Source organism: Parambassis ranga, chromosome 3, assembly GCF_900634625.1.
Source record: "Parambassis ranga chromosome 3, fParRan2.1, whole genome shotgun sequence".
NCBI classification, from domain to species: Eukaryota; Metazoa; Chordata; class Actinopteri; family Ambassidae; genus Parambassis; species Parambassis ranga.
The window spans coordinates 5,843,184-5,858,714 of NC_041024.1; the positions used below are offsets into that span (position 1 = coordinate 5,843,184).

The 15,531-nt window shown below is 39.8% G+C and overlaps 2 protein-coding genes across 3 annotated transcripts in view; both read left to right on the top strand.

Moving 5' to 3' along the window:
• cln6a (CLN6 transmembrane ER protein a) overlaps positions 1 to 6,750 on the top strand; it is a 10,019-nt gene extending 3,269 nt beyond the window's left edge. Inside the window, exons 5-8 of one of the 2 annotated variants that reach the window (XR_003670351.1) lie at positions 1,585 to 1,640; positions 4,195 to 4,317; positions 5,888 to 6,430; positions 6,580 to 6,750. Coding sequence is in view for 1 of the 2 variants with exons in the window: in XM_028401794.1 (XP_028257595.1) it covers positions 1,585 to 1,640; positions 4,195 to 4,317; positions 5,888 to 6,158 (450 nt within the window). In the remaining variant the exon portion in view is untranslated. Of the gene's footprint in view, positions 1 to 1,584; positions 1,641 to 4,194; positions 4,318 to 5,887 lie in introns of both variants that reach the window. The other variant, XM_028401794.1, reaches the window with a different exon arrangement.
• An 869-nt stretch (positions 6,751 to 7,619) lies between these two features.
• Positions 7,620 to 11,576, top strand: calml4a (calmodulin-like 4a). The gene is made up of 5 exons (XM_028401795.1): positions 7,620 to 7,754; positions 7,882 to 7,912; positions 8,028 to 8,168; positions 8,417 to 8,605; positions 11,111 to 11,576. The coding sequence occupies exons 1-5, from the start codon at positions 7,752 to 7,754 to the stop codon at positions 11,206 to 11,208; spliced, it is 462 nt and encodes a 153-aa protein (XP_028257596.1). The 5' UTR covers positions 7,620 to 7,751; the 3' UTR covers positions 11,209 to 11,576.
• The last annotated feature ends 3,955 nt before the right edge of the window (positions 11,577 to 15,531 follow it).

Below are 15,531 nucleotides of genomic sequence, written 5' to 3' on the forward strand. Positions count from 1 at the left end.
AGCACGTGTGTCTGATCTTATCCACGAGTTTAACATCAAACGGATGTTAAAGTAAAGGTGATCCACAACTAAAGGAAATCATCTTTTCATCTCACCACTTCTGATGTTGTCCCTGTGTAAGTCTTTGTTATGCAACAAGCACACATAAAAAAGAGTTATGATAACTGTAGCAGAACAAGGTTTCTCCAGCAGACATCCTGCTGCGTGTCATCAGGATTTATCTTAATCCTCCTAAACAGAAAGAAGACTGAAAATGTCTCATTTCCATGAGCTTTCAGAAGATGTTCGATAACAGAGTGACAATAATCCAGTTACTGAGAGACACCTGAAACCACAGACAGTGTTACAATAGGTTTATAAAGTTTAGTGTGTGTCCTTCAGTGATCTCCTGCAAACACGTGGTCGGTCATTGGCGGACTAATTATGCCACATCTAGGAATAATAGTAGTAAGGTAATAAGAGCATACTCTGTCCCTTAACAGGTGTCCTGGTATTGAAAGTGTATTGAGACCCTGCTGGAATGTGCTATTAATCACTCAGACCACGTTTAGTGAGTGCACGTGTGAACATTCTGTCATCAGTATGAATACACAAGTGCCCACAGACACACTGAAGGACCACTTACTGCACCGATGACCTGTATGTGAGAAGATGATGCTCCAATTACAGCAAGAAAAAAGCAAACGAGCAGCTGACACCCAGTGAGGGTCCTTTGAACATACCTAAGAAACACTTATATCACTGTTACACAGTGTTCACTTATTCTAATGCCAAAAGCTGAATTCACACACACACACACACACAATCAAAACTCTCTATTTTAATATCAGTACATAAAACACACTATAAATCAACCTGCCGTCAGAGAAAATGTTTACACTGATAACATGTTGAATCTGAAAGGGGCTTTTAGTGCAGATGTCTTTGTCTGAAGCAGTCTGAGTTGTGTAGAGAATAGTAAAATCACATACACTCACCAAATTTGTTTTTGAAGCTGCTGGGCTTTAAATCTGTTTGTGTAAAGTGTCTGCACGCAGAGTTCTTTCTGATTTTATGCACATTGATAGATGTTGAATAACTGTTGTTTGAAATTGCCCTGCAGAATACTTAAGAGTACAAATAGAGGCTTTTACATTTCACCTACAAAACTCTCCTTTCTTTGTTGTTTTTCTTAAGGACTAGTCTGGTTAAATTTACATGTACAGAGCATTTATTATAACACAGATTTAAACACTTAGAGCTGAAGTGGAATCACGGTCTTTCCATTTCCATTTTTTATTATATATATTAAATATATATATATATTTATGATAAACAAAATGCTTTTCAATATAAGATGCCAAACATGATGTGCACAAGGCTGGGTGGTTTATGTAATGTCAATGTCCAAGCACTGTGAACGGTGTGAGCGACTATCATTTATACATTTTTTTTCCATCAATAATTTTTGCCCTATTTCTAAATAATTGCTCTAATAATGTATGAATGGTTATGGAACAGTAGGTGGCAATGTTGCACAAGACTACCAAGGCAGATGAAAATATGGTCATGTAATAATTGAACCTTTTTGTCCTTCTTTCACAGATCGACTCCTTTGAACTGCTGTATTATTATGATGAACAGCTGGGACACTTAATGTGGTATGTGTTTGTGATAATTACATGTGCTGTGTGTACGTATGGTGCTGATGACTGAATGGAAATGTAGCACTTTGTCGGGTTAAATAGTTTGCCAAGCTTGTTTAAATTTGAATGTTAAGTCAATTTGATAGATACACCTGAAAGGAGTCAATAGATTTTAGTGTGGGGAAAGTCAAGCAGGTCTGACAGTGCTGAGAAGACTGATCAAAAAACCAAAACAAACATACTTGGTTTTAGTTTGAAAAATATGTTGGAATGGGTTTTTCATTATTAGCAATATCTCTTTCTCACCTTGCCTTTGGTTTCATTGAGTTTAAGGGCTCTGTCAGCATTTTTTCGGGGATAGATTTTCAGTTTGCATTGGATGAGCCAGCTGTTTTGTGTGCGGTGACGCAGATGTGAGTGTGATTTGAATATTGCACCTTAGAGCACACAGACTGAGCCAACAAAACACAGCAATCACATCCCGGAGGATACGCTGCGTGTGTGTATGCAATTATTAGACAAATAGTTCTTCTCAGGATTCAATTTATTATCGAACAAATGCAATGTTCTCAGTCAAACCCAAATCTTTGTGAACGCTTGAAAGTTTAGGAAAGTAAATGTAAGTTATGTGTTTCTCCATATTAAAGTAATGAGTATGGTCACTCTAAACCTTATCATAAGTCAGCCCCTAATTATAGCATGTCATAACCAATGCTCCTCCTCCTCCACCTTGTTCATCGCCTGACTGAGTGCTTCCCTGTGCTCATTAGTGTTGGAGCCACAGGCCTTTCCATCTGGTCCTTTCTGTCATTTATCTCTCCAGAAAACCTCCAATATTTGTCCTTAAGGTACTTTTTGGCCTAACGTTGTAACTTTTCACACAGTGAAGGTTGTTTGAGGTCTTCTTTACCCTGGTCTTGTCTTTGAGCGCTTGGCTTTGGTGGTCTGAACACTCATTAAGAGGCAAGTCTGGAAAATAATGAATTCTAGGTCACTTGAGGTTTGAGATTTTTTGGCTTTTCAATGTCGGTTTAACATATACTACATCACTAATGAATAATAGTGTGTCAATACATACCGTATCTACTATAAATGGTTATAATCATCCAGTGATTTAAAGTTAAAATATATGCACAGAAGTTAGGAAGAAGATCAGAATGCTGACTTGTGTAATAATTGTGCACACGGTGTAAGTATACAGTACAGGCCTCATCCTGCTGTCACACATGGATGCTACCAGAAATGATGACACTGAATGATAATAAGTTACCTGAAAACAATGTTAAAGATGTATTGAGTTTTTAAATAACACATTATAAACTTTGAAGTAGCACGACTATAGGAGATTCCCTGCTTCATATATAAATAACAATAGAATCAACCTTCGAACTATAGAATCCAGCTCTGCGATAGACTCCAGGGTGTACCCCACCCGTTGCCCCTTGACAGCTGGGATAGGCCTCAGCCCCCCCATGACCCTGTAGTACAAGACATTGTGGGCTAAGAAGATAGATGGACAATACATTCCCATAAAGGGTCAGTGTGTAGAATTTACTGGCACCTAGTGGTGAGGATGTAAATTGCAGTCAATCAATTTAAATTATTTAAATTTTTTAAGCAATTTTTATTTAAAAATATTAAAGAAAATTTAAATGCTTGTTTGGCTTGTCTTTTAAAATTAAAATTGTCTCTAGGTGCTTCACAGAAACCCTGAGCCTTGAACACAGTGGAAAGGGGAGGTGCAAAAGAAAGAGGCCGATATGAAGGAGAGGATGAAAGAGAGGAAGGGAATAAATAAGCATCATACAATAATAATAATAAACATTTTCAAGTTTTTTTTATTAGTTTTTTGGATTAGATTTGGAGTTTTCTTTGTTTTCTTTTCTTTTTTCATTGTTTTTCTTTTTTGTGGTGCAGTGATTAGCACTGTCACCTCAGGTTCCCGGTTCGATTCTGACCTTTCTGGGCCTTTCTGTGTGGAGTTTGCATGTTCACCCTGTGCCTGCGTGGGTTTTCTCCGGGTGCTCTGGCTTCCTCCCACATTCCCTAGATGTGCTTGTTAGGTCAATTGGTCACTTTTAAATTCCCTGTAGGTGTGAATGGTTGTCCGTATAATGCCCTGCGATGGGCTGGTGACCTGTCCAGGGTGTCCCCCGCCTCTCGTCTGGCCCATGGACTATTTTGTCTGTTTTGGTAGTGATCTAATAAGAAATTTCTGCTAAACTGTGTGTTGGTGTTGTGCAAAAATGGTTATAAGCTTTTTATACCACATTATCGTCCCGATAGAAAAGGCAGGCTTTGTCATAAGTAGCAGATACTTAGTCAGTTCAAGAGTTTAATCATTTTAAATGAGTTCATTATCTTGTCGAAGGATTTTGTGACATTGACAAAAAAGATTATTTTTCTCTTTCAGCTTTTAAGGCCTGATATATTCTTTTGAAGGCTGTACTGCAGCTTTACTAAAATAAAAATATGATTTCTGATTCGGAATTAAGTAAATTGAACTTTTTCTTATTTAAAAATGCTCTGACATACAGTTTTATATGTGCATCTTGTTTTTTTTTTGTAGGTACATTCCTTTCTTCATCATTCTGATCATCTACTTCAGTGGCTGCTTTTCTAGTGGTGGTGAACAAACGAAGATTCCTGTGTCTGGTTGGCTGCTGCTGGGGCCAAGTGCTCTCTACTATTGGTTAGTGTTTTGATGCAAAAAATCTTTTTGGTAGCCTAAATGATATGAAACCATAGAGGAATACTGAAATCAAATGGAATCCGTTCAGAGGAGCTTTATACTTCGTAATGACAACAGAACTCTGACACAGAGAGATCAATGAATGAACATGTAACAAGTGTAAATAAATAACTGTAAATATACAAAGATGTGTTCATAAAAATGTAATGATTAACAAGTTTAATAGATTTTGACTTTCTGACTTTGCCACAGAACTGGCCAAGGAGTCAGCTAACTGAGTCCTGAACCTCCCTGGGCCTAACAAGTCAATCTGCCATTTGAGGTTAATCCTATGGATGAGACTTGTGTCCACCACTGTCAATCACAGACCAAATACTGAAAGCACCCAGTGTCCAGCTCTCAAAGTCAGATCAGTGAAGTCTGAAGTAAAGATTATGTCCTTCACTGATGGCTTGAGAAATTGAAGCTGATTCATCCCACACCCGCCATGTTTACCTGATCTGGTGTGCTGAGTCCTGTACCTCCTAGGAGGAAATAGGAGTTCAGAGTTAATCACTGTGATGTTGCTGCGGACCACTCTGAAGGCTGGAGACACCAACATGTAAAAAAAGTTTTCTAACATATATCTAAAGGAAAAATGTGTCAGTCAGTGCTGGTTTCCAGAAAACATTCACAGCTATAATAATACATTAAGTACATATTTGGTACTTACAAATGAAATCTTCCAGTTATCCAAGTCACTTGTACCTTTTCCTTTAAAGGTAGGGTAGGAGATTCTGATGCACTTTTTGTTAAATTAGTGTAACTTCTCTTTACAATCCGATAGCAACCAATTAGTTTGGCAGTTTCGCATTAAAACGAAGAATATGAATCATCTGTGGAAGCTACAAAACGCTAAAAACATCAGCCAATCCTCCGGGTGGACCCTGTGCGGAGTATTGGCTGGTTGTCACTCTCTTCCTGCTCTGCGTGCACCAGAGAGGTACGTGCATGATGGCCGAAGTCACAGACTGGTTGGGAAGCGTGGCTTCGGGGTGAGCTACGAGAGAAAGTGGCGTGTGTTTACTTTTGAAATCTGCCTGAATCTCACTGAGTTTTCAAAATCTCCTACCTAAAGACCCTCCTACCCTTAAGAGGAGTTTTTCAATTCAAAAGTTTCTGTCCGACGAACAATGAGCCCATTTCTTCCATTGTCATATGGTTGACAGTAAATGGGGTCCTCCATTATGTTCGCAGAACAGTTTGGGGTCACTTACATAATAACAGGTTTCCTGTTTTCTTGAGCAATTTCAATGTTTGTCGTTTATACAAAAAAAAAATGAATAGAATTCTTTTGTCTGGAGGAAAACTGCCTCTGATGCTTCCATCTTCACTTTGAAGACATGTGTTGATGACTGAAACAAATCTAAGAACATCCTCTTTAGCAGGGCACTGACATTCTAAAGCTGTAATTAAACAGGTGATGCAGTCAGTGAACATTTTAGTTGTAAACAGATGTAGTGTTGTTTACTTGGTGTGAGTTCTCCATAGTTCCTTGACACTACCTGCCGTTTTCTTTTCTATTTTTAAGGTACTTGGTCACCGAAGGACAAATCACTGAACTGTTCCTCCTCACCTTCCTCGCCATGGGTGCCATGGTGATATTTCAACGGCGTAAAGGCCTTAGCCCTGACAGCAACGGCCTGTTCCTGTTCTATAGCTTCAGTGTCACTGTGCTTCTGGTGGTCCTGTGGGTGGCCTATCTGTGGAGTGACCCAGTGCTACGCAGCAAGTACCCCGGGCTCATTTATGTGCCAGAACCCTGGTCCTACTACACCTTACACATCAAGAAGAGCCACTGAATGACACTCGTCTGTGTTTCTGTGAGACACGAAGCATCCTGTTTCACCGTCTGAATGATGCAGACTTCTTATTTCCTAAGAGACACACTGACAGGGACAATAATAAGCAATTTCTGTAATCTACGTATTTGCTCTGTGTATTTTTATAATTATGTTTACACATAAAAAACCCATGTGGGTCTTGTGAGATGGAAAAGTGATGCAAAATGAGAACTGCAACTAAAGGTAACCCCCCCATCCCTACGGCCTGCTCTGCTGCTTCCAAATTTCAGGTATATTGGACAGAGAGAGTTCTGCTTTCTTTCCAATAGAATAGAATAGAATAACTACGGAACCACTTTGCGGTGCTCAAAGAATGTGTTTCTCTTATACTCAAGAATACACCAACCTTGTTGTGATCGATTGTATTCTTTTTTTTCAGCTTTGATCACTGTCACCCTGATCAGCAGAGTTTGCCTACACTGCAGAGAAGGTAGAAATCTCTCTCTGGCACTGCAGTACACAAGAAAAAATAACTATGTGATTTGAGCAGAAACTGCCCTTAAACAACCTTTTAAAAAACAGGGCACCAGGATTGGAATAAAAAAAAAAAGCAGCAGCCACTTTGTAAATCATCAAATGAATTAAGTAAGGGTTGATTGCCACTCAGACGCCTCTGAAGCTCTGAGGGCTGGAGCTGCTTCAACTGGCGTCCAACACACAAAAAAAAATAGATAAAAAAAGCAAAGCATACACGTTGACCTCGTTTAAGCAGAGTGAATACACATGTAGTATGAAAAAAATAAAATACCTTGCTGGGCCACACAGACATCCACCTGATCACTGGCTGAATGAATTCTGTTGATCTTTAAAGATTCAGAGGAAACCAGTGGTGCAGCCTCTGCTCTGGATCATAAAAAAAGCAGGGATAACATACTGATAAGATAAAGTCATCATGTATAGTTCAGTAAGAAAGATACATCAGACAAATGTAATACAACAAAGACAAAGGATTCACACAAAAGCAGTGTGAACTGTCCGTGCTGTGGTCACAGAGGTTTGGACTATTAAACTATACCTCAGCCTTTGACAGCTGTGTTAAATACTGCTGCAGTCTGAACAGCACCCTTACATCTATTCTAATGACTGACTTATTGTTTTGTTTTGTATTCAGGAAGCATGAGGACTCAACAAATTGAATTGATAAATTATTTTTACATGCTGAGTTTTTTTTTTACTTTTCTAATGTAAAATTTTAATAGCTGTTTGTAAATTATTGTTCCGTTGCTGACTGCATTACATTAAAACATTGAGACTGTTTTTGTTTGTTTTGCCTTGTTTAACCCTGAATGTACTTTAACTGTAATCTGTCACTATTTATACTTCCTCTTTACGCTGCAGGAGCACATTGTAATTGTCTGGTAATAACTGGTGCCTTCCCTTTTATTGGAGGGGCGGTGAGGGAAAGGACAAAGCAGCCCTGTGGATCCGGTATCTGCGTTTCCACGGCAACGCGTATTAAATGACTTGAACTGCTGATGGACTTTAAACAGAGGTGGAGAGACAGGTGACGTGTTGTCCTCTACCTGGAAAAGAAACACAGCAGCTTCAGAAATGGTAAGAGCAAGATTCCATTCAGCTTTTTTGTATAAAGTTCTGTCCATTAGACCTTTTTCTGTGATTTGCTATATAACAGACAGTGTTTGTGTTGTTTACTTAATGCGATGCTGTTGTCACATTGCAGGCAAAATTCTTCACGCCCGCTCAAATCAATGGTAAGAGGTGTCTAGAGATGTCTTTTTGATGTGTTATTAAAACATCTACTCTTCTGCTACTGTATGTTATATACACTTACTCTGTCATCTGATGCTTTTTCTCTTCCTTCTGCAGAGTTTAAAGAATGCTTCTCTTTGTACGACAAGAAGCAAAAGGGCAAGATCAATACCAAAGATCTGATCACAGTGATGAGATGCCTGGGTACGAGCCCCACGTTTGGTGAAATTGAAAGACATCTCCAAGTTCACAAAATCGGTAAATACGACATGCTGAACATCTAATTTTGAGGTTAAAAGAAGTCAAAGCAGATTGTATATTTTAGGTCTATTTAGGTCATACCTTTGTGTGAGTTTGAAGACATTACACCGTCGTTAAACCTATAAAGGTTATGTTAGACCTTTAAGAAAAACTGTTTATGAAGCAAACTGAAGTGAGCCTTGGAATAAGACGAGAAGATTGTTTCATTTGTGAATGACTCATGTCAGTGCTTGTTTCCGTGTTAGAAAAGGCAGGTGAGCTGGACTTTTCTACCTTCCTGATGATGATGCACAGACAGATGCAACAGGAGGACCCCAAGACGGAAATCCTGGAAGCCCTGAGGATGACCGACAAGCAGAAGAAGGGATATATCCAGGCTTCAGAGCTGCGGGCTAAGCTCACCACGCTGGGAGAGAAACTCACAAACAAAGAAGGTAAAGTCTGTTTTTTACCAAGTGAAGGAGTCTGAAATCTCAAATGTGCAAAATACTTTTTATATATAACTGGCAGGGAATCAATATGAGGTTATGACTTCAGTCATTGTTCAATTATTAAAGTAAGCACATAGATGTCGTTACAGTGCAGGCAGAATTTAATCTAAAATGTAGGGGTGAAGGCAGACAGTCAGGGCAAAAAAAAACTTTCTTGTCCTGATACTTTGAGTGCAGTGAATATTAAATGATGAACCAAAGGTAACAAGAGGATTTGGATGATTTCAGAATCAACCTGTTTATTATAGATAAAACTATGACGGATATTTCCACCCAGAATAAAAGATAAAGATCTGTATTTCAGTTCAGCCTCTCTTTGTCTCCTACAGTTTACCTGACATTTCAGCACACTTTTCCTTTCATGAGTCACCTTCGCTGTATCTTCCCCCAGTGTTCACAGCTCCAACAAAGACAACAATTCAGTGACTCCAACCAGAGCAAGTCAGGCTTTAGAGCTGAGCTCTCGGTGTCTCCCTGGGAGTTACAAGCAGCTTCCCTAAATCCTCCTGCACTTTGCCAGCCTTTTTTCTTCACAGCTGTCCTCTAACCAGCCTGTGTGTGCACAATGGCTTCCCATCAGCATTTACTCCATGTCTCATAAATGTCACTTTCTCCTCCTCTGTCAGTAAATACAATTACATCAGCGGGATCCTGTAAGACTGAGCTTCACACTTTATCGGTGGCACTACATCCTGAAACACTTACTTAGGAGTGTGTGTGTTTTCCAAAAAAAGGGAAGAAAATGTTTTATTTGACAACTACCAATTCTTTCTGACCAATGTTTGTAGTAAAAATGTATCGGACACGAGTCAATATCGAATATTAACTAAAAATAAATACATAAATACATCATACGAACATATCTTAGAAATACATGAATGCTTCGATTTGTGTATTTTCTTAGTTTTACAGATGATATGATGACAATCACCAAAACATCCAACTACTTAGTGAAACAGGATGTGTAGTAAACCATGTCACACCATTAGTGCAGACTATATTGAGTCAACAGCCATTATGTTTGCCATGTGTTTGGTCGATTTTAACCAACGCAGGCATCTTTCAGCCAGAATTAGTCAGATTACCTTAGAATAAACACAGAGGGAAATCAACAGCAGCTAGCTTGATCCTGTCTGCCTATCAGCACCTCGAACCCTCAAACTTACCAAACAGACGTGTTTCAGAGACTTTCTAATCTATCTTTTTTATGACAGGCATGATCATATATGTATTTCTCAAACTTTTACTTAAGCTCCTTTGTCCCAAATCTTCTATATTTCCTGCAATTTGAAGACAGTAGATTTCCTTTGACGTGCTAGCACTGATGTCTCATTTCATTTCCGAAGCAAGGCATTAAATATGAACCTCAAGCTGAGCCTCTGATGGAAGGCGCTCCTGCAGGGAAGCGGATATCTGGCTAAATCTCTGGGGTGGTGTGGAGTTTTTGAAAGCTCAGTCATTCATACTGTTAACAGGCCTCAGAGCAGCATAAAGATGCAGTTCAGAATTCTGCAAGTGGATGGGCGCCGTGCACATGAAGTGCTTGATAGTGGAAATGAAGCTCATCTGCATCTCAGCTGGAAGACATTCATCTCGTTGATGGATTCCTGAACTACTGAAGCAGATAGTGATTCCACTTAACCAAAAGAGCAGACAGCAGCAACTTTCCAGTTCTTCTAATGCTTAAATGTAGAAAAATGTTGGAAACTGTGGTGAGGATTGTCTCCCTTTTTTTCTGCTGTAACACCCTATGGTGCACTACATTAGAACAATTAATTAAAAAGCTGAAGCTCCAGTGCTAAGGTGAATTACAAGCGACTAATTGAAATAAGAATTGAACGGTCAAATCAAGGAGAGCTGAAATTGTCCCCTCATGTATGATAAATAGGCTTCTGTTGTCAAACCAATCAGTAAGAGAAGTCTTACCCTTTGTTGAAAGAGCCTGAAAGCCTTGTATATAATGCATGTTTTAAAGCTACAGTACGGCATTATACTGTAAACAAAAAAGCTGCCAAAAGGGGGAGACAAAAGTTTTAACTACAGTTCCAGAATCATTGATGCATCATGCTATTATTGAACATTAATTAAAGTCTAAAGCGCTTTCAGAGAAGTAATTACATGTGCCTCTTTCCTGCTTTTAGGCAGAATAGCGCATTTTTACAGATTTCTTTTTTTATTTATGAGCATTCAAACTGAGTAAATAGGCCAATGTTTAGTTTAATAATGCAAACACGCCTCAGTGTGCTTCAGCACAGAGAACCACACTTTGAATTACATGTCAATCAAAAACTCCCAGAAGCAAAAAGCAGAAAACTCTCTAACCCCAGAGTGGATCTGACTGACTCCATGGAGTTCTGACAAACCGCAACCGACAAATGATTCTGCAGATGGCGCGCTTTCTTGTCAGGTCCACTTATAAAGCTGTTTTCTTTGTGTTCCTTGTTCTAGTGGATGAGCTCTTCAAAGAGGCAAACGTCAAGTCAAATGGGATAGTAAACTATGAAGAGTTCACCCAGATGGTGACACTGCCACCGGTCGACTACTGAAGAGAAAGCGACTTAAAACATCCAAACTGGACTTTACATACACTGTGGGAGTATGTAAGTTAGCAGAGACAGCATACTGTATCCAACCTTCCTGTGACCATGTTTGTACCTCTGCATGCATGTGATAAATTAAAAAAATCCCTTTATAATGCAATTTTACAAATCAGAATTAAAATCCATAAATTTACATGCAAAAGCTGCAGTTTGAATCAATATAGGTTGTTTTTTTAAGTTATGCATCAACCAAGCACTGCCATTAAACACAAATTTTCACAGGTGGTATTTGGTAGTATTAGGCACAGTGAATAAATAAACATATCTCCAGAACATATTGAGTTGCTGTATGGCCTGTTAACATTAAATCTAAAATGACTGCACTGCTTGAGTTTGTTTTCGTTCTTTGTTGTCTGCCAGCGGACTGCTTTGAAGAATGTGTTTAATGCCATCATATTAACCTTTTAGCTAAAGTCCTAATAGTGCGCTTGGAAACCAACATGAAGAGGAAAGAAAAGGCATCTGCAGTCAATCAGCATAAACATTTATTTACCTAGCTACTAAGCACGAGTGTGCAGCAGCAGATTAAAAAAAAACAGCTTGTGGATGTCATGTCGAATGTGTGTTACGGTGTTGCTGAAATGCCACGAGTCCTGACCCTGGAGTCTATATGTCAGTCCTCTAAACTGACATTAGAAAACATGTCTAGGAGGAGGATGCTACACACAGTATTATGGAAAAGCAACCCAGGTGATCTGTTGTATATGAATACAGCTGTCAAGTATGGCAGCCTGGTCTGTGACAAAGCCCATACAGGTCTGCAGCCATCAAGTCCTCATGAAGAAAACACCATATTTGGTCAATAATACATCCCACAGATACCACACAGTATTACATTTATGCTAATTGGAACACATGATTTCATTGCCCGCCAGTATCCAATCAAGGGGCCGATACAGCTGCAAAAGCACTTAGGGCACTTAGGGTTAATGTGTGTGCAGATCTCAGCGGTTCACCCGCCGGCATCAGCCCCACTAGCTCTTCACTGCTTTGTTCATTTTTGAATTAACTGTTATTTTAGTGGACTTGGACACTGACGAGATAAGTCTCAAAACTGTTAGCTGCCCGTTTTGCTGACAAATTAGACACCCAAGAACTCCCGTTGGGTGTAAACTGGATCACAGCCTGTTGGCAGCTGAAGGGCCTGTAGCTGTGGCTGTATCTGTAGTACCTGCTGTCCCTTCTACATGGATCAACATGGTGTGGACTCTGGGGGGACTTTAATGTTTTGCAGTGCTCTGCCTCACCTGGTGTCACACAGCTTAGCCCCTCTGCACATTACTCCATGACTCATACACCATGCGTTTCTGAGCACAGACCTGAAGGAGGAAAATCTTAATTATCCAGCAGCTTGCTTCAAAGGTATTCCACTGCTCTGAGTGATGTCTGTTTTTTGCCTTGAATGATAAAATGTTCGCTCATGGCGAAACATTTACATAGATTGTTGCACTTAATACAATTAAGGGCTGGTGATTGGTGTGTCGACTCCAGGGACGGCCAGAATTGGCATTGCTCCCTCCCCCTGTTGAGACGGGGCTGCTCATTGCAGGATTTAAACAACATGGTTGAATTAGTAGACTGAAGGACACAAGGCACAGAGCTATTCAAAATGATAACCCTGAAAGACCTCCTGTTGAGAATGCACATGTCTTTTGTTTTGTTTTGTTGGAAAAGCTTCCATCAGCCTGCTATTCGTTTTGCATCCCCTTTTGGTTTGGGGTCTCGGAGGGCAGATGGGAGAAGAATCAGTCACAGTTGATGATGAGGTGTGGGCAGCTATCTGGAGACACACAAAGTCAATTTCAGCCTGCAATCATGCTCCTGCAAAACATCATATGATTATACACAGAATGCACATATCCCCCAACCATAGACATCATCTCAACCCTTTATCCTGCACTCTAAAAATGCAAGATGGAAATTAGCAGTCACACTCAGGGTCTTCATGGTCATGCTGTGAGCTGTGACGGTACTACTCCAAGGCAATATCTAAAATAAGAATAAAAAATGTGACTGGAAAGAGACGGCGCCATCCATCTAAGGAAATATAAGAAACATGAGATGGCGCTGACACTGATACTTACCCTGTGAAAAAGAGCACTAGATTGCAGTGGATTAAAAAGAAACTAGCAGCTGGAGTGCTGGTTGACTTAGTGCTCTCATAGCACTTTACATGGATTTAAAAACAAACCCTGGAACCATCGTATAGCTGCATCACTGCTCATATGAGCCTACACATCGTCATGGTGCCGAGTCTGAGCTGCTGCAGTGTCTTAACTTGTTTGTTTTTGTTGTATTTGATATTTTCACAATTGATCCAAAGTGTATGTGAGGTGTGTGAAGAGAGGGGGCAAACTTTACAAAATAAAGGAAAATATAAGTGTGTGTGCTTCGAATGTTGTTTATTAGACTGTGTGTTCTGGAGCAGACAGATGCCTTTGTATGGATCATGCTTCTCATCACTGTTTATATTATCCACGGGAAAAACATGTCTCTCTTAGTGCTCCTGTGTAGCTGATCAATAAGCTGTTAATCTGAAGCGTGGTCTGTTTACACTCCTGTTTGCAGCATCGATGCTGTTAACTGCAACATGTAAATAGCCAGCTATCATATCGAGGAGCTGTCTGTGCATTTAACCCCGTGTTTCAGCTCTGACAGGTCACATGCGGCCTCCCGTGGAGCTAGCTTTATGGGGTTAGTGTTATCATTGCTGCTAGCTGGCATCTCCCACAGGGGTAGCTGTACACCAGAGCTGACTGTTGTCTATCAACTGTCACTTTTTAATGTCTCCTGTCTGCGCACACACACACACACACACATCCTTGTTGTACATATGAAACCTCCTTGACACGATTTACACTGAATATCTAGCAAAAAGAGAAAATAATTAAGAACCTGGAAACTTTCACTTTCACAAATTTCACTGTGAACAAACTTTTTCTCAAATTAAATCCGCCAGTTCATTTCAGGTGGTAAAAAAAAAAAAAGCGTCTGCCACAGATCGTTTGTAGACAAGGCATTTCTAATTTACTTTTAATACTTTGCTCTGCTCTACCCACCAATTATAACTTCTGCGGAATGCAACACTGCTCCAACGTTTGACCTGGGGTCTGTAATGAATTAAAGTGTATGTGTGGTGTAATTCCTCTCTTTTCACTTGTTGTATTTATTTATTTATTTCCTTCCGCTTTTTCTTTTTTTAAAGCGCTATACATTCAGATCATCAACAAATTCTATAAAGTACAATGGAGAGCCTTGAGAGATTAACTGCTACAAATACCTATGGCCACTTTTAGAGAGCCTGAAAGCAGAAGAAAGGATCTGAAAGAACAAACGGAGGCGTAATAACAAAGAGAACAGTTCCAAATGTATCAAATACACCTCATTTCTTAACTCACCCTTCTAATCATGACATTTCCTCACCTCTGTTTTATAAGATAAATGCTAATATTTTAATTATAAAAAACAATGACATCAAATGATCAAGTAAATAAGGCACTGGGCCTGCCAATACCTGACCCACAATGTTTGGAGCCTGCACGGCCTCTAGCACCAAGTATTTCCTGCAGTTTGTTGCTTTTCACGTTTGTGTTTTATATATATATAAAAAGGTGTGTGGTAAAATCAACGTGTGACACTTGCACCACCACTGTTACTGACACAAGGCTTTTTACAAGCAGCCAAACTGACCGTGTGCTAATCCCCTTCTCTTGAAAAGCGACTGTCCGATCTTTGCAGTGGACAGCTGTGACCAGTGAGGCACCCAAAGCTGCAGTAAAGCCATGTTCACATAAATATTACACTTTTCCTGATAGTGCTAATTGCTGTTGTGGCTTGTTTACTTCTTCTAGGAAGTCACACAAAACAGTGTACATGGCATATGCAATAACAGGCACTCTTTCCCTGAAGGTTCACACAAAACACATTTTAAGACTGATCAAATAAAAACACAGAAATAACAAATCTCAAATTTCATTTTCATGCTATGTCTTGCACTATGCACCAATATCATCTGCATTATAGATATATTAGTGTTGTCACTTCCTGGATGATGATTAAATTGATGGGGATTAGCACAAGGTCAGTTATTAAAGGTAGGGTAGGAGATTTTAAAAAACCAGTCAGCCAGATTTCGAAAGTAAACACACGCCCCTTTCTCTCAGAGCTCACCCCGAAGCCACACCTCCCAATCACATGGACGCACATTACCTGAAGACGAGCTGCGGTTTGTGACTTCAGCCATCATGCACGTACCTCTCTGGTGCGCGC

What these genes read in the sequence shown, in the direction of transcription:
- calml4a (XM_028401795.1), top strand. An exon ending in CACGCCCGCTCAAATCAATG is followed by an intron (nt 7,913 to 8,027) that starts GTAAGAGGTGTC and finishes TTCCTTCTGCAG; the next exon opens with AGTTTAAAGAATGCTTCTCT. An exon ending in GAAACTCACAAACAAAGAAG is followed by an intron (nt 8,606 to 11,110) that starts GTAAAGTCTGTT and finishes TCCTTGTTCTAG; the next exon opens with TGGATGAGCTCTTCAAAGAG.